Source organism: Accipiter gentilis, chromosome 5 (genome assembly GCF_929443795.1).
Source record: "Accipiter gentilis chromosome 5, bAccGen1.1, whole genome shotgun sequence".
NCBI lineage: Eukaryota > Metazoa > Chordata > Aves > Accipitriformes > Accipitridae > Astur > Astur gentilis.
In genome coordinates, this window is record NC_064884.1 from 14,330,885 (window position 1) to 14,357,737 (window position 26,853).

Consider the following 26,853-nt stretch of genomic DNA (forward strand, 5'->3'; position numbering starts at 1 on the left):
CCATCTTGGGCATGTACTTGTTCAAGAAATTAATCTCATGTTTAATCTGGTTTGATACTGTATCTTCATTTGGTTTGCTGCTGCAATAATTGGCTAAAGTTTGTTTATCCATAAGGATAGTTGCAACTGTAGTTTGAGGGTAATTTCAAGTTTAATAGAAAACCCTAGCTCCTTCATCTTTTTAGTTGGCCACATGATTCTGTTCTCCTTTAACTGAGGTGGTAAATAATCCCTTTGAAAATACTGAGACTACTAAAAGAGATTAAGCCTCTACCAACGTGAATAAAAACTTATTTTAAAGAACAGATAAACACTGCTGGAATTTAAGAGGCCTTTTTGTATTGAAAAAGGTAAATTCTGGTCTGGACTGACATGGAAAGCCAGATTTTTCAGAAAAATTAAAGCTGTTTCTGCAAGTTTTTTGTGAATGGAAAATTGTATTTGCTTTAGGAAAGGAAACTGGCATGCCATTACATCTTTGTATACCCACAGTCCAAGAGCTGTGAATTCCCAGTTTAGTGTTTAGAGTCAGATTTGGAAGATCCTGGAGATTATAATCCAGACTGAAAAAAAGAGTATAAAGTTTTACAACATCATAACATCATGTATCTGGGGGGGGGGGGGGGGCGGGGGGAGGATTTTCTTTGTTATAAAAGAGGCAAGTTTTGTAACAGGAATACATGTAGAAAATGTGAAAGAAAGAGGGTCACAAGTCCCTCTTTTTTTTTGGTTGTTTTTAAGAGAATTGCTACATTTATAGCAAAGCTCATAAAACTCTTTGTACATGGGAACAATATCAAAAGACAGCAAGAGCCATGTTTATGTTAGGAAGTTTTTTAAGTTGGGGTTTAGGGCATATCAGCTGGTGCCATCAGAGAGTCATGGCCAAAATGTCTTTTTTAAGTTTGGCTTTGTGCTAGCTAATTGCTCTGCAAAAGCTCTGCAGTGAAATTTAGAGTTGCACAAACTTCTGTAATATTAGTCTTTGGCTTGAGTAAGTGAGTAAGATTACTTAACACTTTATACATAATGGGAAAAACTCTTCTGTGTCAGCATAGACTTGGATTCCCTTAGTTGTATTGACTAATACCGTCAGGTCTGGTCCAGTGAGGCCAAAATCAGGGTTACTGGAATGCAGCTGTTTCACATACCCAATGACAGTGTCATGGTTTGTGCACATTTAAGTAAAACATGTTCACTGTGATCACCCTTGATCCTTCTGTGAGAAGTTTTGTGGATTTGCCACCGGTGGTTTCATTGAAAACACCCTGCAAAAAATAGGGGAACATGGTGAAATGTGGCCTGTACTTACTAGAGTTTGCTCATCAGTACCTGGGGAAAGATCATGAGAATCTGGGAGTCTGCTTGGTTTAACTGGATAAAGTATTTTTCACTGGATACACATAAATGCCAGGAGAAAAGTGCCTAAAATCTGGTGTGTCCCTCTACACATCACACTCCATGTTTAATCCTGTAATTCTTATATAGGAGCTTGGATTTACAAATAGTAATTAAAAAAAATCACCAAATACAACCCTAAATATCACAATTGTCATCATAAAGCTGCAAGAGTTGACCACAAAACATACAGATATGACCTTCTGAAAAGTTCCTGTTTATTCACTCTCTCCCCTGCCATGAGTCTTTTAACAAGCTTAGCTGTCAGACAGTTTCTAATTTTGAGTATCTTGTGTCATCATCCCTACTGTCCTGATTCACAGCCAGCCTAGCTATGTGTTATAGGAGGGATTTTCAAGGGTGACCAAGCTGCAATTAAAACCTCATCAGTAAAACGCCTGATCTGATGTGTGCATGGATTAAAATCACAGTAGGTGATTTCACTAACCCTAGACTCTACCCAAATGGCATTCTTTTTGTTCTTCTAAATAGATTTGTTTTCATTGTTGGTTTTCAAACTACCATTTTTCTGGACACCCCCCCCGCCCCGTGCTTGCTGATTTTCCTCTGTTTTCTTACTATATGTCTAAAAGTTTCTTTGAAGATGTCAACAAAAATAGCTGTTTCTCAATCCACATAATTACTGAAAAAGCATCCATTTTCTAAGTCTGTGAGGCTTTTTTTTCTTCTAACTAGCATGCTTTTACCCATTAATAGCACTTCTTGGTGTTATTCTGGAGGCAGCCTAGCCTGCTTTGAAAGACATGCTAATTCTTACACGTGATTCTTAACAATAATTTCATTACATGTGAGATTTTATTTAGAAAGAAATGAGATACTTGTTAAGAGATTGCTTAACTGCTGCAAACTTAACCGCTTAGAAGTTATAAAATGCTAGAATAAACCTCATTTTAGTTTCCTTATGCGTTTTGAGCATAATTATATGAACATATGTTCTCCACCATTTTTTGTATTCCTTATGTGCAAATTGAGACTTTCTGATGTTCTAGTTGTCCAAACTTGGCTGTATTTTCACAGGTCTGGTAGAAACAGACAACTTGTTTGACTGTTAAAATCCAGAGGTATTTCTCCAAGCAGGATGGCATTAAATCTTCACACATACAAGAAGTAGTTAATATTTTAGAGCATGCATATTTTCCAAACCATTTTGGCTCCCACTCATCTCCTTCGGAGAGATGTGCCTTATTTCAGAAATTGCAGCTTCATTTGAGGAAATTGGTAAAATCACTCTGGCTGCTACTTTAAGAATAAAAACAACCAACCCACCCCAGCCCAGGCAATCATCCAGCAGGGTTATTTCATGCTGAATGGTTAAAGTTTGCCAAAGAAATGCAGAGCTGACATCCAGCTCGTATAACGGAGAGCACTGGACAAGTGCATGCAGTGATACAGTTTTTCTGATAATATGAAATATGAACTGATTCAAACCGGTGTGCCTGGGTGTTAAATGCCCTTCGGGGTTGCAGGTTGGTTGTGCCTGTGGAAACTGCCCTCAAGGTGTTTCCAGAATGCAGAGATTGTGGTGTTGTGTTGTACATCTTAGAGGCGTGGGTATCTCAGCTGTGGGGATCCACAAAGTATTTGGGTCCTTATCTTCTGTTGCAGTACCCTGTCAGGATTGAGCCCTTTGATACTTGATCTCCAAGATGTGTTTCGGTCAGCTTCAAGAAGACAAATCTTCTTTTGAAAAGCCAAGAAGTATTAGCATGCTGCTGCTGGAGGAAAGGTACTTAGAATAACTATGCTCCAGAGAACAGATCTGAGAACATTTGAGAGGGAGAGACCAGAAGATTGCAGTAAAACTAACTGCTAAATAAGGAAACATCATTGGACAACAGGGCTAACCTTGGGTTTGCTGCTTTGCTGCTTTGCATGTAACTCCTCATACTGGAACAGAATATAAACAGGAAAGAGTAGAGTGCCCTGATAGAAGAGAGAAATGTCTTTTTTTTTTTTCTTTTTTTTGTGTCTGTGCTGTCAACAAATGGAGACAAGACACAGATAGCAAAAAAAAAAACCCCACCTTGTAACAACCCCCCAACTGTTAGATTGAGGCAATGAAATGCAAAATTGCAACTGTGTTTTGGCATGACTGAGTGTAATGCTGAACACAACCATTAGCACACTTAAGGTGTAGGCTGAAGTGAGTCCCTATTAAGAAAAGTGCATTCTTCAGTTTGATTGAACATAAGAAGAGTTAATCTTACATCTAAGTGTCACCAAGTCTTTTGCTGCATGATGAATTGGTTACATTTTGTGTGTGTGCCTTCCATGCTTAGAGCAGCTGGCTCCTGCAGGAAAGAGTAGCTGATAATTGAAGCTTGAGTGTGGTGTAGGGCAAAATATTTTGGGAGATGTGGCTTGGCAAGAATTCAAGGTCTTCCAACAAGTTGCCATTGACTTTATCTCTGTTGTGTTTGCAGAATGACCTGTATTTCCTCATTCAGTGTAAATCCCATATCAAGTACAGCTGCCCAAGACTAGAAGAATTTGAGGCATGCACATGCAAATACCTTAATAAAAATAATTTCCCAGATCTTTCTAGAGATTTATAAAATAATAATGAAGAATATTATGCATTCAGATTAATAGTAGATGAATGTAAATTAAATCTTTAGAGATTCACCCACTGATTCTGATCTGGGGATTCTCTCTCTCTCTCTCTCTTTTTTTTTTTTTCCTTTGATTTTTAAAATGCACTTATCCATAAACCCTGGGAGCATGCATGAAAAATAATAATGATTACAGCTTGTACAAAACAAATTAGCAAGAAATTCTTACTCCCCTCTAATTAATTCCTTAATAAATACCGAACAAACAACTATGTCCTAAACTCACTTATATTTACAAGGTAAGCAGCAAATGGAGGTAATAAGGGAAATTAAAATATGGCAACAGCAGGTGAAGTGAAATGGGCTGCAGGAGGATGGGCTGAGCGTCCTCCAACAAGGAGAATCGTTTGTCTGGTGGTGCAGCACAGGGAGAAGGATGTGGCCATTGAGAGCTGCTGCTGAGTTACTGCACTAGGAACTATGTACATTTGAAGAAGCGAAATATGATTTGTCTTAGGACAAACTGATGCTTTCTTATGCTGATGTTGTGCACTCACCTGAAGTGTTTCTCATCTGTTTGGCTGTACTTGGACATCTTCCCTGATACTGTTTGTGTACTTCATCCTCCTTGAGAGGAGCCAATTGTCTTGGATCTGGCCGGGAAAAGCTTTTCTTTGTGCGTGTGTGCAACTTCTGCTTTTTTTGGATGTTCACGTAAAGAGCCTGGAAGTATAAATCTTCTTCGGGATAAACCTCCACTGAAATTGTTGGGAGTATCAAGACCTACAAAATAAGCCACTTACAAATTAGTATTTAACGAATTATTCACTTACCTGTGCCATGGTAACTTTATAGAGAAAGCTGTATGGTGATTGGAATAGTGGGAGGTCAAGGATTTAGGTGTAAATAAATACGATTCCTTTAGGTCTATACTATAGAAAAAGATCTTCTGTGTTAGTTCTATGTTTTTGGATATTGTTTAGTGTATGTATTATTTTCATATTCAGAAACATGTCAAACTCCATTTTAAAAGTTATTTTTGCTTTCAGTATCTAAAGGAAAATATTCCTAATTTTGCCCATACTTATTAGAATCTATATAGCTCAGTTCTTATTTCTTTCTAGATTGAATAGCTCCTCTTCCTCTCAACTGATTATACAATGCATATATGTATAGACAATAATCATACCCCTCTTAGCCTTCCTTTTGCTGTTCTGTGGAAGCCAAGCTCTTTTAGTCTTCTCTAGTAAGAGCATACTCCCAGTTCTGTGATTGCTTTTGAAACCGTGTCTATACCTCCAAGTTAAATTCAACTCTGAGTACTGGTGACCAGAGTTTTTCATGATGATGTGTCAATTCTGGCTCATATAATTAATCAAAATTCAGGCAGAGAAGATCTTCAGAGCTTCCTATGCCAAGAAAAAAAATTATCAGCTTGCTTAGATATGATCTGGCTGGCAAGCTCATGTGGCCTCTTATTTTTTTGTTGTTTTACAGTCACATTATTATATTCCTTTCATCATCTGATCTAAAGCTTTGCCTATCAGACTAATGTGCCTGCAGCTTCTGGGGTCATTTCCCCTCCTTTCCATTTTCTAAAATGTAGATATTTAGGTTTTCTTCAGTCTCCAGGTCTGGTACAGATTAGGGGTAAGACCAGGATGATTTATTTAAAAAATCTGTTGAGAAAGCTTCACCTTGTAATAACAGATAGGTTAGCAAAATAACTGATCCCAAGAGATTTTTTTGTCTTGGGGAGAAATCTTGACAACATGTCTTTTAGTGCAGTTTCAGCTTTAAATACATCTCAGAAACCAGACCTTGGACCCTAAAAGCATGAAATGCCTTTATTTACAAGGGTCGATTTTGTGAGTTTTCAGCTATTGTCATTAATGCTTAAGTGTCGTGTTGTAGCGGGAGTCTCCAGTTGGAAGTGTGCCTGGACTGTGGATTTTCCAGTTAACTAACACATGCCAGGGCCTTAGCTAGAGAAGTTGGCAGGAATATACATTCTGCTTCTGTACAGTTTTCAGTTGATTATCCTTTTACCTTATCCAACCACGGAAGTCACAGGCGTGTAAGTAGGGCACGTATTACTATGTTGAGCCTTAACCTTAAAACTTCTTGCATTATGCAGGGAGCAGAGCAACTCCAAGATCCTAATCTCTCAATTTTGTTAAATTTAGATATGTAAAAAGTATTTATTGTTTTAATATAAAGAAGCCAAAAGCTTTGGGCTGTTGACATGAATTAAATGTGCTGTCTGCAAACCCCTCTACAAAAATCAACCAGTCAGAAAGAAAACCATTCCAGAACAGTATAGTTCTGCCAAAAACACCCTCACCTGCTGAAGTCTTTTCTAAAATCATATAATCAGAGCCATAAATGTGTTGATATTCTTTTAAGTGCATCGAATTTAGGCTGTGTGACTAGAAAAGGACTTTTAGAGAAGAAATTCAAAGGACTTGATCTTGTTCACTCTTGGAAAAATCTTCTGTTGATTGCCAGGAGATTTGCCTGAGGAGGAGCTGCAATGTCAGGTGCAGTGGCAGGGTGGGCCAGGGCAGTAGGCAGGAGTTGTACAGTGGCTCTTCCACCTGAGATGAAAGTCTCTGCTCCAGCCGTTCAGTATTTGGGGCACTCTGCTGAAAGTAATGCCACCTTACTTGCTTCAAAAGAAAAACCATAATAGTGGTCTATGCAGTCTGTGATCCCTTGTTAGCATGAAATAGCAGCACAAGAACATCACCCCCAAAATATGATATGGCTCTTTCTGGGAAGGTGTTTAATCGTCATAAGCACACATGATTATGACTTTTGGTACAGAAAGAGAAGTTTCTTAATAGAAATACTGCTTTTTTCATCTGCTGCTTAAAATTTCAATTCACTGTACTTTTCCTTGCTACTCTGAAGCTAAAAATTGCCAGGGTATTCTCACTTATGTGAATAAAAGCCTTTATGAAGGCTGCCTACAATATGCTTTGTATTTTCTTTTGAAGCAGGTCCTCCCCCAGCTTCTTTTCTTTTTTTAATATGGCCGGACCTCATCAGTTCTCCTTTTCCTCCTGTTTGCTACCCAGTAGCGTGAGTGGGATGAGCAGCTCCACGAGGGCAATTTTAGCAGAACCAAACCAACTCCAACTGCTACGTTTGAGGTGCTTGTACCCGTGCAACTCCCACTGCCAGCTGCTAGAAAACAAAGTTGTGTAGATGAGAAACTTTTGAGCCACGGGTGTGCTTGTATTGCCCTGAACTTGAGACAAGCTCCTGTTGCTGTGGGATTTCCCGTTGTGTCGCAGCGTAGCGCGGTGGGATGCAGCTTCTGAAGGAGTCTCGGATGAGCTCCTTGAAACGTTTAAAACAAGAAAGCAACCATACAGCTTGTCCACAGCTGACTGGTCACGGGAGGGAGCATGCTCAAATTGGGAAACTAAATGAGCAGGGACCTGTTTCTAGCTCTGCCGGGGAATGATTTCTCACTTGGTTTATGACACATTGCTTATAACCAGATTTGTCTGTGCACGGATTTCTCTAAAAAACATCAGGTTCCTGTTGTTGTAAAGCTCCTAACTCTAGTGTAACAAGCTTGTATCCAACTCTGACTCTCCAGGGTATGCTGCCTTTCCTGGAAAGGTAGAGCACCAGTAGTTAAGAGTCCGATGCAAAGGCAGCAGCGTGGCAAGGAGACTGCACGCTAATGGGTGTGCTACTAAGATACGAAGATACATCTCCAGCATTGCCACAGATTTCCTTTGTTCTGCTAGATTACTTTACATACCTGTATCTCGTTTTGTCCACTGATTGTCTTGTGTATTTAGGCTGTAAGATTAAGGATGGTGGCTTGGCTTTGTGGAGTATATACTGATACTCTGACTAACAGGGGAAGTAATTACTTTTATATACTAAGCTGAGCTTATACCCAGTCAAGCAGTGGTGACTTTGGACTAGAACTGTAGCTTCAGATGTGGATGAAGAGGGGGCAGACTAAAGTCTTACCTGTTGTTATGGATTTTTTTTATTTTTCCAGTGCATTACTTTTAAAATCTGAGATGATTGCTGATCATAACACACTGACTCTTTGGTGTGTCCTTCACCTATTTGTGCCGGTCAGTTTGCTGTGATGGAAGGCAGGTAGCAAATCTTTTCATCTGCCTGTTCTTCTTCTTCCCAACTATTTCTTTGCACTAAGACTTGTGTTGCGAAATCTATGCACCAGTTTCTAGACTGCTTAGCCACAGTGTCTGTAAATCCAAGTAAATGAAATTTTCCTTAATGAAGCAGCAAAGAACTATATGCATAGGTGCAGAAACTTGTTTTGCTTCCATTATTAAAAGGGTACTTAGCATGAAAATTCCTTCCCATTTTTTTTTTTTCCCTAATAGCCCAGTGCTTCACATAAACTGCAGACTATTTTCCCTCTACTAGAAAAATGTTGCTGTTCTTATGTCTCCAGGGATGCATTGGAGAGACTGAGCTTTATTAAGATAGCAAAAACTTTTCAGTTTGTGGCTTACTCTTCTGTAGGACCGCTTGCTATAAGGGCCTTTCAGTAGGGATGTCATGTAACTTGGCACTTCAAGAAGAATGTGCAAGCAGAGAAACTTTGCAAAGTATTTGGAGCTCATTCCCAGAGCATTTGAGTCAAATTATAAATACTAGTTCTTGCCTTGCAGGTGCTGAGGTCCTCCAACTCTTTTTGAGTTAAGAACAGTTAATGACCACCCAGATGACGCTTAGCTCAGGTTCAAATTTGCAGTTAATTCATTTTGCGTTGTAAGAAGTCAGTCTGTTCAAGTGATTTTTGAAAAATGTCCATTCCCTCTGATACCAAACCCCTTGAAACTGTTTGCTTGGAGAAGATTATCCCACCATGCAGTTAGAGTTGATTGTAGTTGTGGTCACCTCACCAGGTGCTTTAACCAAGAGTGCTGGGATAGCCACCTGGGGAGCCAGGTGTAATGGGGCCCCAAGTGCATCACTTTCCTCCTTGTCTAACGAACCATGTTTATTTTGTTGCAGAAAGCAGAACAGGAGAGGCTGAGGAAGCAAGCCAAGGAGCTTCTCTGGAGAGGGCTGGCTGGGAACTCACTGGGCAGGTGGGGTGGTGGGAGTCAAAGCTGTACTCTGAATTGGATGAAGCACTAACCTTAACCATTCAGTTGCCTGAATGAATTGGGGCTGAATGCCATGAGTTGTAAACAGGGCATGTGTCTGCCTGGACTATTTGGTCAGAAATGCTAGTCCAGACCTAAGGCGCTTGTGTGGCCAAAGCACTGTTTTTAAAACCATCCCTTCTTGCTGGCCAAGCTGCTGCACTCTGTAAGAGAAGCGCATCTACATTTCTTCCTTCCATCTCCATCACTCCTTGCCGTAGGGGATGCCTCTTAGCACCATAGGTAGCAGAAGAAATGGCAGAGCACCTCTACCAGCTCTGGGGGGAAATACAGCGCTGATGATGACAAACAGCTCCCCACTTAAAATGATACTCAAGAGAGAAAGGTCCAGAAGTTGAACTTCCCCTTTGCGTATGGTGGAATATGCCCAGCCTCATGCTCTGAACAGGCCTGAAGTGGATGGGGCTGTGGTGATTTTCTGCCAGCGTTTATTGGCCAGAAAGGAAGAGCTTGAAAATAAGTGATTTTGAGTGAAGTAGTGAGGGCAGCAGAGTGTTTTCTGTCTCTCATGCCCCTCAGGAGTAGCTGTGCCTCTCGCTGTTTTTTTTCATTTTGAGTGCCAGGATAGTGGATTTGTTTTGGGCTTTGGATTTTGAAATAGAAGTTTAGAATGCAGAGAATTCAGGAATCGCTTTAACCAAGTTGGAACACACAAAAAGTTTTAATAACCCTTTGGGAAGCCAATGGCTAATCTAGACATATGTATTCAGTTTAACCAGAGTACTTGTTCCATTATTTGAATGCCTTGCAATTGCTTCTTCATAACCTCTGTGAGGAGAGTATCACCTGCAAGGAGCTAGAAGAGGTCTGGTTGTTTTGGGCACGCTGGAAAGCTACAGCATTAATATAATCGTTTTCAACAGCTTGTTAAAAAGAGTAGGTGGGAAGGTAATAAAATATTTTGAACTTGTGAAGAACAACTTTATGCAGGTAAAAACTTTGCTATTGTCAGAGTTTTATCACTGACTCCAGGGTGTACGTGCTACTGTGCTGCTTGCTTATTGACACAGCTGATGATTTTGATGCCTGATAATTGAATTGTGTGCTGCCAGGAGCAAGCATGGAGACAGTTTCTTCAGGGACTGGCTCTCTCTAGTGGGATGCAGCTTATGAATTATATAACAGGACTTTCAGGGAAACACAGCGCTTACCTTAGCTCAGCTCCAATTAATGTCATTGACAGCCTTGCTATTTCTTCTTGTAGCCGTCGATAGAGGTTTCTGTTAAATCAGCCTCACCCGTCCTCCACAGTTTGCCTTTGGGATGAGGAGACAAATCGCTGTGTTTCATTCAGTTTATTCTTAATGATAATGGGGAAAAATAGATATGTTTTTAATAGGGGATTATATATGACATCACCTACCTATGGAAGCATCCTTTCTAAATTGGCACTAAATGTTCACTCTCACTGCAGAGAATTTCAGTCCTGGAATTAATCTGAGTGTGGCTGATTGATCAGGACACTGTCAAAATCTCTGAAACCTGAATGAAGTGTATTCTATAAATTGTTGTAAATTACTGTGTTTGCATACACATTTACTCTGCATCTATAGGGCCAGATAGTTCTTTAGCATAACTTGTAATTGTTCCCGATCAGATTCACTCGTGGTTTTATTTTAAATAACATTTTTTTAATGTAGAATAAAAATAAAAGTAACTCAGAACTGCATGAATTTTTTGCTTCAAGAAATATTCAATGCTTTCATGTTCAGAAAATGATAAAATGGAGTCTCTCAATGTTAAAGAAACATTTCATTATAATTAACTATTCCCAATAGAAGATGTTGTTTAAGTCTCCATTTGAAGTTTGTTTCTGCAAAATGGCCTTTTCCCTTTGAAAACTTTCACCAGACGTTGCCATCCAGTAGCACTAAATGGAGCTTCTTTACAAAACTGGCTTAGTTTTTCAAAGTTTATTTTGCTAGCACTGTATCAGACAAAATTTGAAGGCAGTGTTGTGTCTTCTGTTAGATGGACTGGTAATATTTAGAAGAGTTAGTTAAGCTTTCAGGCATGCAGTTTCTTCTTCAGATTTGAAACTAGAAGGAACGGATTTCAAAGCTAAGTGGAAAATTAGTTTTATGAGTTTAATTAGGTGTGCGTCAGTTCGACCGTATCCCTAAACAGCAATGGCTACAGCAATATGACTGTGAGAGCTGTGCTCCACAGTTGCCTGCAGCATGCACCAACACTTCGTACAATGGGAAAAAAGAACATCTGACCAGAAGGGATGTGGAAATTGAGGTTGAACAAACACAGGTCAGAGCAATGCAAGACAACTCAGCCACAGTGAGTATTCAGAACCTTTTGTTAGGCATATAAGTAATTAGATATTGGGACCAACTAACCCATGCAGCTGTTGTAATGCACACCCACTTCTGCTATGTCTCCTTGACATAGTTTTTGTGAAATTCTGTAGGACACTTGATCCCATTCTCAGCCTCCCGTGCTGCCAATGGCTCTTCAGCAGAGCTCCCCAGTGGGATCGATGAGGAATCCTGCTTTGTAGCTGGGGTTACGTCACAAGCAAGTTCCCAAGACACTGTGATTCACTTGGCATCGTTTGGGGCAGTTTAAAATTGGAGTGAGCCACATCCTCAGCTGGTATAAATTGGTGTTACTATATTAAATTCAGACGGGCCTAATTATAAGTGCTCAAGCAGTCACTGAGGGTTGCACAATTCATTGCTTTTGTGAGTGTGTGCTCACCCATAACAGTGAGATTGCACAATCTAGCCCTATATGAATGCATCTCTGTCTCAGCTGCTAATTGAAAACAAACATGGTAGGATTAATAATTCAATTCTCTGGAATTTCTGTATTATAAATTACTGGAGCGATCTACCTCTTGCATTAGGAGATGTTACTCTATTGCAAGATTAATAAGTCCTAACAGCAATGACTGAAGGTCTCTAAGCAGGGAAAAGTTGGACTTGCAGAGGTTTTTGTTTGGTGGTTTTTGTGTTTGGTTTTCTTTTTTTTTTTCTTTTTTTTTTTTTTTTTTTCCTTTCTCCGGTTGCTATGGCTTTTGTGCCTCATGCAGCAGAGTGCCGTTTCCAAGCCTGCATGGAGGAAGTCAGCAGCAAAACTCCTGTTGATTTAAGCAGAGGAGGGCTTGGGCTGTTTTGCTGCACAGGAAATGGGGTATTTTTCTGTCCAGTATTTAAGTGTATTTTCCCTTTACAAAAGTCTGCCCATGTTTTGCAGTAGAGAGATAGGAAATTGTCTTTTTTTCTCATTTGTGAGGAAGTTGCTCTCTGTCCTCTTAATTAGTTGTTTGAAAGATGAAAGCAAGTGCCCAGGGGTCAGGGAATTCCAGGAGGTTTGGTATTTTTGAACCAAAGAACTTCTAAGAAATGGCACATTATGAATTCTGATTTATCCAAGCCCTGCTGAATGCTGCCTGCAGAGGCACTTCGTGGATGTGTATCCTGCTCTCGTCTACTTAATTTAGAGCATAGGCTACAGTACCTATCGGGGTATTGCTTCTGCAGACCTGAACATACATATCAAGTGTACTTCTGGAAGCTGGACCATTCCTTTCTGATACCTGATGGTGGTTGAGACTTTGGACTTTATTTTCCCATGGCTTCTGTAATTATCGCCTAGGAGAGAACCCCCACAAATTAAGTGGTCTTGTCAAATAGAGATATAAAGGATTATAGGGATAGGATTATAAAACCGTCTTTCTGCGTCAGCGAGGTAGCAGTGCAGCAAGGCCACAAGATGAATGTTTAGGGGGTCAACCTTTCCTACAGCCATGCCAGCTGGTCTTGTCAAAGTAGCCCCACAAAACTCCACTCTTCCCCTATTCTTCTTAGACTGTCCTTGCTAGGTCTTAGGTCCTCAGGCTATCACATTTTCTGCAAGTGGCTTGGTGGCACGCAAGCGGCTTGAAAGTAGTAGTCAAAACTCCGAAACAACCGTATTCCTCCTCATCCTCGTCCATCCAGGAGGGTGCAGACCCGAGCAAGGTTGTTCAGGTTCCTTTTACTGTCCTTGGGGGTGCTGGTCATTGCCTTTTCCTTTTCTGTGTCTCTTTCTAATGTGTGTTATTCCATTTAAAAGGGTCTTTTTATGTTTGTGTTATGGGAGGTCTAGTTGCACTTTTCTAAGTGTATAAATGATTAATTCTGTTTGCTGGGTTTTTTTTTATTAAAAAAAGCTAAAACGCCAGACCAATCCAACTAAAAAAACTTCTGAAATTCACTCTGTGTGTGGCTCAGCATCTTTGTTTAAGATCCATTTTTCTTCAGCATCTTATATTTCTCTTGTGTTTGCTGCTAAAGCCTTTGTCTGTAGTGCTTGTCAGTCCTTTTATTCAGCAAAATCTTATTTTTACATGCTCTACATGTGCCTGTAGCTTCTGTGGAATGTTTCACAGTGGGCTGGAGACTGCTTCAGGGTGTGAGTATCATTTGTTGTGTATATAACCCCTGGCCTCTCAACCCGAAGGCCATGTTCTTGTCCGATAACAGCAAATCTGGGCACATCCGCCCTTGCTGAGTGCATCGTCCATAGATCTGAAGCGCCGTCCTCTCCATGCTCCGCTCTGCACATTGCTCTGTGCGTTTCTGCTGATGGACTTTCAGCCTGTCTCTGCCCTGTCTTGGCTTTCCTTTGCTTGATGTTCACAGAATATGCTGGCTTTCAGCCCTGTTTTTCTTTCCAGTTTCTTGCCTTTTGCATGGTGTTGTCTGGTTTCCTTCTCCCCGTAATTATGTCGTGACTCTTCTGTTTCCCACCTTAGTTCTTGCTCTGAGTGTGATAAACCCAAATGTAGCTCTGCCATGTTTCATTATTTTCACTTCTGCCAGTATCTAAATGGCTGCGTGCATTGACTCAAAAGATAAGCCCTCCAGTGTGCCATTTTCCTGTTTTATTTGAAGTTGCACCTGCTGCAATACCTGCATACATAGCTGTTTCATAGTGCTTCTTTGGCTTTTTTCTCTCTGATTACTCCCCCCCCCGCCCCGTGTTGAGCATGGAGTTTGCCTTCTACTGGTATATCCCAGGTGGTAACATGATGTAATTGGCACTGTCATGTTTCACAGAAACAACTTGAGAGAGTAACAGAGTCATTGTCTTCTCCCACCACTTCTTTAAAAGAAAAGCGAGGGGGAACAAATTCTGTTTTAATTGAAAAATAATTTGTAGCATCTCCACAAGCACTAGGAGTATCATGCTGCATTTTGAGATGCAAATGTGACATGGACTAGATTTCAGAAGAAGTAAAATACATGGAGACGTATTTGCACTACTTCATCATCGCTGGGACTCGAGACAGAAATTCCACTGAGAGAGGAATGATATGAATGTGGGAATGTTATTGTAAAACCCAGGGACAGATCTGTGGCTGGTAAAAATCAGTATTCTTTTTTTACCATTGTAATAATTTCCTTTTGGTGAGGACCAGAACCCATCCAGGCCTGGAGACCAGTCATGTTGGGAGATAGAGAGCTAGTGCTTTCTGTCCTATGCAATTTTGAGATATTCCTTATGCAGTTGTCTTATCAAATAGTGAGAAATTACCAAGACTTTGGTGCATTAAGGGCTTTTCTGCACTCAGAGTATTGAACTTTGCCCTAACTCCTGATGTCAGTTGTGCTTGTGCTGGGCAGGATAAGGGTCAGTGTAGTTTAGATCTGGAAGCAAGATCAGCTTCAAACTGGACCTGAACATTGGGTTTATAAACCATCAGGTGCTCCTGAGTTGGAACAGGGGCAGCTGTAGACAAGCTTTTATGCACAGCAATCAGCAGTCCACGTGAGAGGCTGCAGCGTGGTCAGAAGAGTGCTTGTGTCCATATGCCTTGTGTATTAGTGTAGTTTGGGTTATTTCCTAGGGAAGTTTACAAAAAGACCACCTTTTACAATCCCGCCTGTACTTCTTTCTAATCCCTGCAGTTTTTTATACCCTTGTCCTCTTTCAGGCAAGAGCAAAAAATAAAGATCTCAAAAGTGCAAGTTTCCCCTAAACAGGCTAGATGAAGAGGGACAAAAATGCTCATGCCAATTCAGCAGGCACTACAACAGAAGGCAATTGGGATTGATATGGGGGACAGAAGGGAATGTGATGAATGAAAGGTCACATGAAAATTTGGTGGTAGAGCTTATGTCTTAGTAGCCAGCAAAGGTCTACAAGAGTTGTGGAGGAGTGGGTCCCTTAAAATGAAAAAGAAATAAGGATACAAAGTAACCCATGGCAAAATAACAAGTCCATGAGAAAATTATTTTTTTTTCTTTTCTCCTTGGAATTAAAAAAAATGCTGTGGCTGTGTCCGGCACAGAGATTTCAAATTCTCTGCACAGTATTTGCAATTACTACTGGAAGGCTGAAATGCATTGAACTGGTGTAGCTCTAATTGCAGCATGGTCACACTCCTGCTGAAGTACTTTTAGACTATATTTAGTATGTAATTGAGCCATGCTAACATGGGCTGTTAGTCCAAATGCTAGTGTAACTGAGGTGGACAGTATTAAGATGTGCTTTAAGATTGTCAAGTAATGCTAAATCAGGTCAGATGTTCTTGCTGTGTCTCACAGGACAGTTGGTGTTGCTGCTGTCAAAGCAAGAATACTGCCGTGTGGGTATGCGTGCCTGCAAGGGAGCCAGCAGCTGGGAATCGCACTGCTCCAGTCTCCAGCATCCTTCCTCCTTCCAAACACTCCCTGCCCATAAATGTTAAGGCATTCAAGAAGGAACCAACATGGCAACATCCAAAAGTGCCCTGTTGCAGGATGAGATAGGGGAAAATGATGTTGGCTGAAGGTTGTAATTTGCTGCGTGTTTGGACAGGTGAATGCTCCATGCTGATCCCAGAGGGATGGGTGCACCTCGCTGGGCTTGCACTGGCAGCCTCACCCAGGGCACCATGGGCTCAGCTCAGCCCTCATCCTTCCCATGCTGCCAGGCACCGGCAGGGAGGGTGGAGACCCAAGAGGTTATCGGTGAAAAGAGAGTCTTCATGTTAAATTTGTATAGGGGAGGACAGGAATTTGCCTAACAGAAGCTGTCATCACGTGCCAGTTTTGTTCCAAGTATGGCATGTGTTGTATAACCCACAACTTGAGAATAACATTATGAACTATGAAAGTACATGGGTTTTATCGAGCAGTAGTCACTAAAATTGTTGGAACCTGTTATCATTCTAGGTATAACACTTCTTGGGTTTTATGTGCACTTCTCAAAATGTTCTGGCAATAATAAAGTAGGTTTTCTATTGCAGAGGCAGGGTTTTCTGTTTGTAACATCACCCTTTTCACACTGTGGCTAGCATCAAAATGCTTAAATTGTATTAAACAGGAAAAAAAAGCACAGCAGCTGGTAGTTAATGATCAAGGAAATAAACTTGACTCATGGCTTCTATATATTCTATATATCTTAAGAGAACCGCACATTTTTAAGGAAACCAAGTTTATGTGTCTAAGGTCTTCATATTACTATTCAAACAGCTTAAGTGCAACAGCGCACTCATTGAAACTGTTTTCAGTTTGGACAGGCATCGTTGCAAACAGACAAACCCCTGACTGATGTGGGAAGTGAGGCATTGTTAACACAACAAGCCTTTTTGACTAATGTAATAATTATCTGTGTTGCAATTTTTCCTTCTAGGAGACTGAGCTGCTAGATATCAGCCTTGTCAAAGATGCCAGATGTGGAAAACATGCCAGAGCTCCCAAGGTAGGAATTTTTGCTCTGTGCTTACATGTTACATTGATGACCTAGATAAAATAGAATGGGAATTATATGCAATAATTTTAAATAATAATAGTTCCCATAGCTAATAAGAAGTATTTTGTCTTTTCTGATGAGAAGTGTTACAATTCTTGAGCTGTTGTCATTTGATTTTTTTATATGAAATGCTGGTGGAAGCTCTGCTGGCAGTGAGGGAACAAAAATCCTGGTTTGTCAAGGTAACCTTACAGAAGTTCCTGACTTCCCTGATGGCAAGGAGCTGATAGTTGTTTAGCTCCATGTTGCATTTTATGCTGCCTGTTTTCCTCTTTCAGTGCCTCTTGAGGCCAGAAAGAGGTTTTGTTTTGTTGGTTTTTTTTTTTTTTAAACTGTCATCAGAGAGGTCAGCATATCAGCTCCCTTAGGTCCGCTCTGATATATTGCATACTCCTTTGCTGTCTCTAAAGACAGTAGGTTGTAGATATATGGTCTCTCTGGTGTTTTTGTTTGGGCAGACACTACACATCAGAGAAAAAGCTGAAACACTCAGCTCTGGAAGCAAGATAGTGCCTCGGGGAATCACAGGAATGATAGGAAGAAAGGAGATCTCCCTAGGGGCCTGAAAGTATGGCTGGCCTTGCTGCTGCTTAGCTGCGGTTGAACCGGTGGCATTGAAGCAGCCCAAAGGAATGCTTCTCCTACCCTCATCTTGGGGGAGGAAAATGGCTAGGTCTGGATGGCCGTGGCTTCCGCGGAGCCTCCCGCTGGGCTCCCTCTTCCTTACATCCAGCCCTGGGTCAGGCCACAGCCCCACGGGCTCCTCAGCCTCTTGAGGGTAGGCATTAGAAATGGAAAAGATTGCTTCTCTGTGTCAGAATGTGATTGCATTTATCTCTGAACAGACTATTCAAATTTGGTTTTCAAAGCTTTCCATGTACTGCTGGCAGCGTTTTAAAGGCTGAGTTATAATTGAAATGCAACAGAAGTACTTTATGACATCCACATTAATACCAAATGAGTTCACCATGATTAATGGTTCTATGATGAATAGCAATAAAGTATTAACAATGTCTAGAACATTATTTTAAAATGCTAGCTGCTTTACAGAGGACATTCATGTTCTTCTAACAAAATGTTTTTAGCTAAAATTTATGCATAGCTATTGCCTTGGTGACTTTTATTTATTAGGTTACATAAAGGCTGTTTTCGGTACAACATGTTACACATTTGACAGCAGTGGCATTAAATGAAGGGTATGAGAAAATCCTGACTTTTAGGGTGGTGAAATGCACCACCTGTGTGAATGAGTTTGCTTTTTGTCATTGATTTGTGTGTGGGCAGAATGAAAACAGCACCTGGGTTGGCTGTTGATAGGATCTTGCAAATGGTGTGAAACAAAACGCTCATTTTGGGGCCAGTCATGTGGGTTTTGCTTTGATCCACGTTGTGGGGCTGAGCAAAGAGGTGTTGACTGCAGGTGAGCGAATGTTGCAGAAGCCCTGTTTGTGTCACATCCACAGAAGATCTAAAACTCATATAGCAGCGGGAAGGCTTGGCTCTAAGCCAAGCAGCAGCAGCTTGTGATTGCTTGGAGGTTTCTAGTAAAAACCATGGTATATTGGCTTAAGAGAGCAGCACCACGTATGCGTGATACTTGTCAAAGTTCCCAGCTTTTCAGAGGCTCTTTTCCACAGCTCTACTTCCAGGTGGGAGCAACGCTTGCTCTCAGGTGAGCAAAAATAATGAACCATGGTTAGGGGTAGTTCCTGTGTTGGAAAGCAAGCTTCCCTCATGTAGTGTGCAAAGAAGTCATTCACAATCTGCTCGTTGCATGGTAAAAGTGTGATGCACGTTGTGATTATGTTGTGATGATGACTCTGAGCTGTATCTGGCAGAATGGCTCTCGTGTGGTTCCCTGGTACCTGCGGAGCCCCTTGCCCTGCGTGTAATACAGCCTATGGTATAAGCTGCACACATGGAATGGAGTTTAGCTGCCTCAGCAACAAATACTTCTTACTGCCGTGGTACCACTTAACGTAGGTTTATTAGCTATACCAGAAGTTAATCTCCCATGATTTGGTGGGATCATCATTGACTTTGGAGCTTGCCTCCTGTAGTAGCCTTGCCAGGCAGACAGGATAGCATGCTGTTGTGCATTGATGCAGCTTTCACTGTAAAACAAGAGATTTAGGTGATTTTCTTTTTGTTCCCCTGCCGCCCCTCCCTCTGCCAGTAGTCTTGGACAATTTTTATACTGCATTAGGGGACTTTGGCCAGTCTGTGAAAATTTTACAATCTATTTTCAGAATTACAACAGTGGATTTCATCTGTGGGTTGTCATTAAAAACTTAAGAAATTAATGGGAATCTTTAAACCTCATATAGTGTTTTTCTGATCTGCTACCTTTTGATAGAAATAAGTGTCATCTTTAATAAACCTTGACTTTTCTAGTAAATAAAAAAAAGTAAATTCATTTTTATTTTTATAGTAAACTAAATGTCAGTGTCACTAATGACACCCATAGTAAGCTACCGGAACCTGTTAGGTGTGCTGCTGAAGAAGAGCATCAGTAAGTAATGGTTTTAGAGGACTATAAGCAGCCATAGTGTCCTGGTTTCAGCTGGGATAGAGTTAACTGTCTTCCTAGTAGCTGGTACAGTGCTGTGTTTTGAGTTCAGTATGCGACGAATGTTGATAACGCTGATGTTTTCAGTTGTTGCTCAGTAGTGTTTAGACTAAAGTCAAGGATTTTTCAGCTTCTGATGTCCAGCCAGTGAGAAAGCTGGAGGGGCACAAGAAGTTGGCACAGGACACAGCCAGGGCACCTGACCCAAACTGGCCAAAGGGATATTCCATATCATGGGACGTCACATCTAGTATAGGAACGGGGAGGTGGGGTCGGGGGATCGCCGCTCGGGGACTAGCTGGGTGTTGGTCAGCGGGTGGTGAGCAATTGCACTGCGCATCATTTGTACGTTCCAATTCTTTTATTATTACTGTTGTCATTTTATTAGTATTATCATTATTAGTTTCTTCTCTGTTCTATTAAACTGTTCTTATCTCAACCCACGAGTTTTGCTTCTTTTCCCAATTTTATCCCCCATCCCACTATGTGGGGGGGAAGTGAGTGAGCAGCTGTGTGTGCTTAGCTGCTGGCTGGGGTTAAACCACGACACATAGTTACCAAAAAACTCTTTCTTCCCCATCACTGTCTGGTATACACACTTCTTCCCCATATGCTGCCATATCCACCAGTGGGGACGTTTCTTTGGTAGCTTAATTAATATGCTAAGCTCTTGGTCTTTTTGGTGGCTAGAAACAGAGTCTGTTCTCATTCTGCTTTCAGTGTACCTTCTGCACAACCATCAGTATTCTTAATTTCTGAAAAAGAGACGGAAACACGAAGTATTTCTCAGTTGGTTTCTCTTTCAGCCTTGTTGGTTGACATTGACTTTTCACAATATTTTTCTGTGAGTCCAGACGTGCAAGGACAATCACAAAATATGTATGTTTGTTGTTGCATCTTCTAGTCATTATCATAAGGAAAAAAAACCCAAAACCCCCAAACCTTTTTCATTCTGCACTTTAAGAACACTTAAAGGTAGCATGAGGAATGAGGTGAGATCTCCTCAAAGTTAGTATGTTAGCACAAGGTTGCAGCTATGCGGGTGGTCAGCTCTGCTTGGCACTTTGAGTGCAAAACCACTTCTACTTCTCCAGCTTCTGCTTTGTGATGATTGCTAGTGTCTTTTGAAACCTCTCTCTTGTTCTTCCCGTTCCCTGGAGACTTAAGAGCAGAGCACCAACACTATTCCTGGCCATGACAACAGCATATGGGAGTAGCTCAGAAAGGCATCTTCATCTGCAAAAGAAAGACCTTCCTGAGCAGACCTAAGGAATAGTTACTCAGAAGACCTGGATGAAACTACGTAGAGTAGCCCAGCACTAGACCAATGATGGTAATTATGACTTGCTCTCTCACACTTCAGGGTGCTGTAATGAATTTGTGGCTGCCTCTGAGAAGTGCTGTTACCATGTGGATGGTGTAGAAGCCTAGAGCCTCACCTCAGCTCCTCTGGGTGTAAGAGTGGCTTTGTGTTTATAAGAAACACAAAACTTGTTTTCATCCATGGCAATGTCCACCAACTCTTCCAAATGGTGCTCAAGGCTGGGAAGATGAGACACGTTCAGGAGACTTGCACAAGTCTCTTGTCCTATTTTGGGTGCCTAATGGCACCCAAAGGGAATTTGTAGATTTGGGGGTTTAGGTAGACCCTGTGGGTCTTGGGCAGAGAGTCAGAATGGTTTTACAGTAAAGGAAGTGGGGCACAAAGATTAAAGGTTAGATCAGTGGGAGTGTTTAGGCATCTGAAAACAAGCCTGTATGTCTTTCATAAGAACTTAGGTTTCTAATGATGTAGAAGGGAGATCTTTAGTAGGTACCAAAACACTTGATGCTTGGGGGAGGAGCAGATAGTCCTCTGACCCCCAAACAGTAAGTAGTATACTCAAATGAACCCTGTATTACTGAGAAGCTTCAGCATTGCTGCCTTTTTCCACATTGTCGGGGATCAGTTCTGTCTTCAGCTGCTATTTTCAGGAATGGTAAGAGAGTTTTCTGTCTCAATGCAATATATGTGCAAAGTCTTATTCTTTGGAATACGGGCAAATCTCAGGTAGCACAGAGCACTGCAGCAGATTTCTAAATGAGAAGAAAAATGAAAGTAATGTTCTGAAGAGAACAAGAAAAGACTTATTGATTGTGTATATTAGGAAAAAGTGCCTGAATTCAAAATACAATGAAATTTATACAGAAGTGAGGGAATTATGAGATGATTATCAGGACTTTGCCTTTTTAGTAAGCATTAGAATTATTTAGGAAGAGAGCAAGAGAAATTTTGAGAATAGGAGATTAATATGCAGTTCATTTTTTTCCTTTGGAAGACATGACTGCCCATAAATTCAGTGCAGCCCTTCTGAAGTACGGCATGCCTTTTCTCACAGCTTTCAGGGACTCAGAGCTGCCACTGGCGTCAGCAAGGGTGCAGCATCAGGATGCTCAAGGCTCACGTTGTTTGTATTTTGAAATACTGAAGGAATGTGAAAATCATTAGTAGCAATGAACAATTATTTCTTTCTTTTATTTGCAAATTACCTGTTAGCACTCTCTCAAGCTTTGTTTTGATGTGCAGACAAATGAAGAGACATCTTTTCCCTTGTAAAGTTTAGTGAAGAGGTCTGCAAAATAAAATAACACGAACAGTGAAGAGAAACATACACTTTTGTACAATGAGGCATAGAAATAGCTCTGAATATTCACATACCTTCTGTGAAGCATGGAAGTGCCACTCAAAAGAGTGTCCATGTTCTTAAAAGGGAGACATAGCTAAAAATGTCGCGCAGCAGTAAATACTGGTGAAAGGTTAGGTGGTGAAAATTTGGCAGCTGCAAGCATGCTCACAAGACTAGGGAAGTCACACTTTTAACCATCTTGTATTTACTTTAGCCAATAACAGTTTCTATGGAAACTAAAATCTTAATGCAACTGTGTAAGTGTTTTTAGTAGCAAGAAGAAATATCAGGATGAGTTGGCAGGAATATGGAAATAACCCTATGGCAAATGTTCATATTGAAAACTTTTGATGCATTTGATCAGTCTGTTTTCTCTCAAAGATACCATAAATCATTCAGCAGGAAATAAATTTCTTTAAATGACACATGCTGTGGAACCTGTAGGAGATGAAATGATGAATGATGGAATCACTTTAATGCCAAAATGTTTATAGAGTGTAGTCCCCAATTTTAAAAACACTCACAGCTCCACTGCCCCAGATTTTTTCTTTGTAACAAGGAAACTCTACAGAGGAAAATAATTAAGCTTTCTTAATGTCAGAAATTCGCCAAGACCTCAACTACTATTTGTATCATCACCAGCCTCTCTGTATTTAGTGGATTTTCTTTACATGCTCAGGTAGACTGAGGTGATTTCAGGAGTACCTCAGCTGTAATTGAAAAACTACACACTTCTATCTCACTGCAGAGGGTCTGCTGGCTTCTAACACATCTGTAGAGAAAAGTCAACATTTTATGAACTAGACGGGCTCAAAAACTAAAACGAAAACTAACAAGGAAAGTCTAAATAATTATTTAACTGAAAATCTGAAGCTTTTCAGGGAAACGAGGAGGTGCAAGTCTATTTGAATTGTCAGAGCCATCAAGACTGCTGTTTTCTGTGTCTGCTTCTGTACTCCATTGCGCTGACTTAGAATCAGTAGGATTTTACTGACATTTGGGTATAATTTATGCAGAGAAGCAGAAAGTAAGACTGCTCTCTGTTATTTTGTTAATAATCTCCTATTTCTTTCTTTGTTTTTTTTAACTCGCTGTCTGAATTTACCAATGCAGGTGAAGAACTTTTTGTGAACCCACCCAAAGCACACATATGCAAGTAAATAAATCGCAGATAACTCTTGGTTGATTTGCCTCAGAATAAGGTTCTAACTTCTAATTTATGAGTCCAATGACAAGAGCCTGTCAAAATAAACCTAATTCAATCACTTGCTTTCCTTATGGTATGTGAACTTACATTTTTGCTGGCAGCCCATGATTTTTATGGTCAGGCTGTTTGTTTTTCTTTTATCAGGAGAACAAAAAGAGGCCTCTCACTTCTGAAATATTTGAAAGCCGAGCAGTTATTAATTTCTTTATGATAAAGTCTGTGCTGGGACGATTATGTTGTATTTTAATAACCATCCTGATTAGACTGCTTGTGGGAAATGGCAGATAGATTTTCTTTTTTTCCCTTTTTGGTCCACTCAGTAAACTCCCTGGAAAAGTTAGTTGCTTACACGGAGCGCAAAGGAGAGCAACAAGCCTGCCCTTTGCAGTACCGACTTCTGTTGCTCTGCCTGTCTCAACTGCTGCTATTGCTGTTATTTTTATCTGCTGATAAATGCTCGTTGCTTTCCCTTCAACAACCTTGGTGCTAAATTAGAAACTGTAATGTAAATTATGCCTAAGCAATGTTCTGTTTCTGCCAAAAAGAAATAAAAACGGAATATGCATGCAGCTCACCTTCTTCCCACTCACCGTAGGGATAACAGTGACATCCTCGAATATCCCACCCAATTTGTTTCTTCTTCTACATGACTGCTTTTTTTCATAATGATGATTAAATTACATAAACATTTTCCCTAGGTTGAGTTTAATTTACTAAGGAAGGCTAAGATTAATTTCTTTGGATGATATTTGACCAGTGTTCACGTGGTTGCAGTTGTAAAGATGGGGAAATACAAGTATTTGAAATGCTGCAGAGAGCGTGGGAGCTGTGGTCACTGTGAGAGCGAGGAGTTTTCCCTTGGACCCTCCCTGGCGGGGGGGGCATGAGCCTTGCTGTGCCCTTTTCTGCCCACTTCCCTGCAACTTGGCATCGCCTCTCTTCAGCAGGCTGAACAGGCTCCTAATGGCCCTTGGCATCTTTCGCTCTTCTAAATTTTCCCCACCTGTGCAGTCTTTGTTCAGAAAAGGTCTCCCCACTGCCTGCAGTGAAGTCCTGCTGCTCATTCAGGAATGAAGGCAAGTTTCTATGGCTAGGATGCTTTTGAGTTTGTGGGGGTTTTTTTTGTTTTCTTTTAAATCTGTTGAAAGTTAACTTCTTTAGGGGAGGGTCTCGTCTCCAAAGATAAAGTTGTCGATGCTGCTATCCAGGGAGCGTGGAGAACAGGTCTTCACTTCTCTATCACCTGCAGAAATGTCACCATCAGAAACATTATTCATGCTTTTCTGGAAGCAAAGCAAAGCTTTCTGAAAATGCGAACGAAGTCTGGAGCATTAAGTAGCCATTTTCTTTCTGCTTCATCGGGTCACAAGTCATGTCTCAAACACGGTGGCTTGCTTAGCGGAGTGGATGAGCAGAAGCATTTTTGCACCTGCGCTCTGAAGCCTGCAGAGATTCCTTGCCTGCTGCGGGGTGCGGTTCACTTGGCTGCTCATGCCTAAGGCTGAAGCCACGGCCGAGACAATCAGCATCCCAGTGCACCACCAGAATGGCCCAAATTGTGGTGAAGGTGATTTTATTTACAACCCTCTAGTCCTTAGGGAACTGGGACCTTTTCATAAGCTTGTCATATGCTGTATAACTTAGCTCTGTCTGGGTAGTTCATCAGATTCACTATTTACTAACATTCAGGGTATGGTAGAAAGCATAGGGGTTTGTCCAAGGCTTTCGCTATGAATTGTTGCCAAAAAGATTTAATTATTTTTTTTCTGCTCGCTGACGGTTTCAGTTAGCTTTCTGTGCTGCTTGGTTTTATGTTTTTCTTTGTTATATTTTTAAAACATACATCTTCTTTCTGTCTGTATACTTTCATGTAAAAGTACGCAGTACAAAGTATGTAATAAGAAATTCTGTATTTTAAGAAGCACAAAGGCATTTTATAAATTTGATTTTAAAACTTGACATTTAAATTTCAAAAGGTAGACACTGCTCAATTAAATGTGATATTTGAGTTGCTGAGAACACCAGAGGGTATCATCAGTAAAGCTGTGCTTTAAATGCTACTGCTGAAGATGCTTTTGAATAAACCTGCATACATTTTTTTTTCTCCTTTTCTTTTTCCTCTTTAGTATGACTTTTTGTGTGATTTTGAAGAGAGATTGACAGAGACAGCTTTGTGTGCTCTCATAATACTCCCAAACTATTTTAAATCCATACATACGCCACTCCTGTGACCTTTCAGACTGCGGTGGTAGGGGATTAAAGCAGCGCACTGGAGGGCATGGACTCATCACTTAATTGAGCATGTGCTTCATGCAGATGTGAAGTTCGGTGCTATGGTAATATTTCCTGTGATAGTGTAGTTGACTGTAATCACCTCCATGCTGTTTCAGCTTGAAGGTTTAAATCCCTCTTCTTGCCTTTCCCTGCCACGGGATAGCACTCACAGGAGGAGAGGTGGGTTGCAAAGTGGCATATCTCGGCTGGTAGGTACCACTTCTGGCGAGCCTCGTGGTTGCATCGCTTGGGTGCGATGGTGGTATGCTGTCACCGGCTTACCTTGGTGCCGAGGCCATACCCAGTGTTGGCAGCCTTTTGACAACATTTGTGTTGCTGATCAGTATTGTGGGACATGGATGTCTTATTCCTGCCTTCACAACTAATAACGCTAATGAGATGAGAATGTAGCTGGGACAGCATGTCCAGCCGCAGCTATCACAAACCTACACCCACTGTCAATCAGGGTAAAGCTCACTTGAATCTGATAAATGGTATTTTTACAGTGGCTGGCACAAAATTTTAAAATTCCTCAGACAATATAGAGTTATTCCAGAGGTGTTTTTTATGACGCTAAGGTGTTAATATTGCCTCTCAATGTCCTATATTATCTGTTATCTTGTACCCCCTATGTGTTCATATCCACATGATACCTTTTGGCTTGCAGTAAGATATAAAAATTTGGGAAAGTACAGCCCTTTTTCCCAGTGTTGGTACAGTATCTAAAAGAGCAAAGTCCTGTTTCATGAGTAGGGCTTCTAAGTGCAATACTAATACAAGAACTAATAAGTAAAATGTTGCTTTCCATGAAGATAAGAAATGCTGCATTCAGCCTCTATCATGAATGCTCAGTTTGGAAAGAATTTCAGAATTTTTCACTGGAAAATGTAAAGGTACTAAACAACTGAATCATACTAGTCTTTCCTTCTGAGCGGTAATCTCCATCTAGAAATATTTCATAAATATTAAAGTATATATTTTAGTGGTACTGTGGAGCTGTGCATCCAGAGAGAGATCTGATGGCAGTGCAATACCCTCAAGCCTCAAATATGGAATCATCAGGCTCAAGTGAAAATGCCAAAGCAGAAACGTTTTTCTGCAATTGTTTAGAATAAATGATTTAAATTTCCCAGTTTTATTGGAATCCAGCTTGGTGTCTTTCTATGGCATCCCTTATCTTGAAAGTAGCTGGCTGGAGATAACTGCTATGTTTTAATTAGTTGCAAAGATTTGAGATATTTGTTATCATTGGCAAATA

At 40.7% G+C, this 26,853-nt stretch overlaps 1 protein-coding gene across 2 annotated transcripts in view; it reads left to right on the forward strand.

Annotated features, from left to right (window-relative positions):
• Positions 1 to 26,853, forward strand: part of PLCB1 (phospholipase C beta 1) — a 418,396-nt gene that overhangs the window by 95,896 nt on the left and 295,647 nt on the right. For both annotated transcript variants that reach the window (XM_049800910.1, XM_049800911.1), the window contains exon 3: positions 16,760 to 16,828. In XM_049800910.1, coding sequence (XP_049656867.1) covers positions 16,760 to 16,828 — 69 coding nt within the window. The remainder of the gene's footprint in view (positions 1 to 16,759; positions 16,829 to 26,853) is intronic.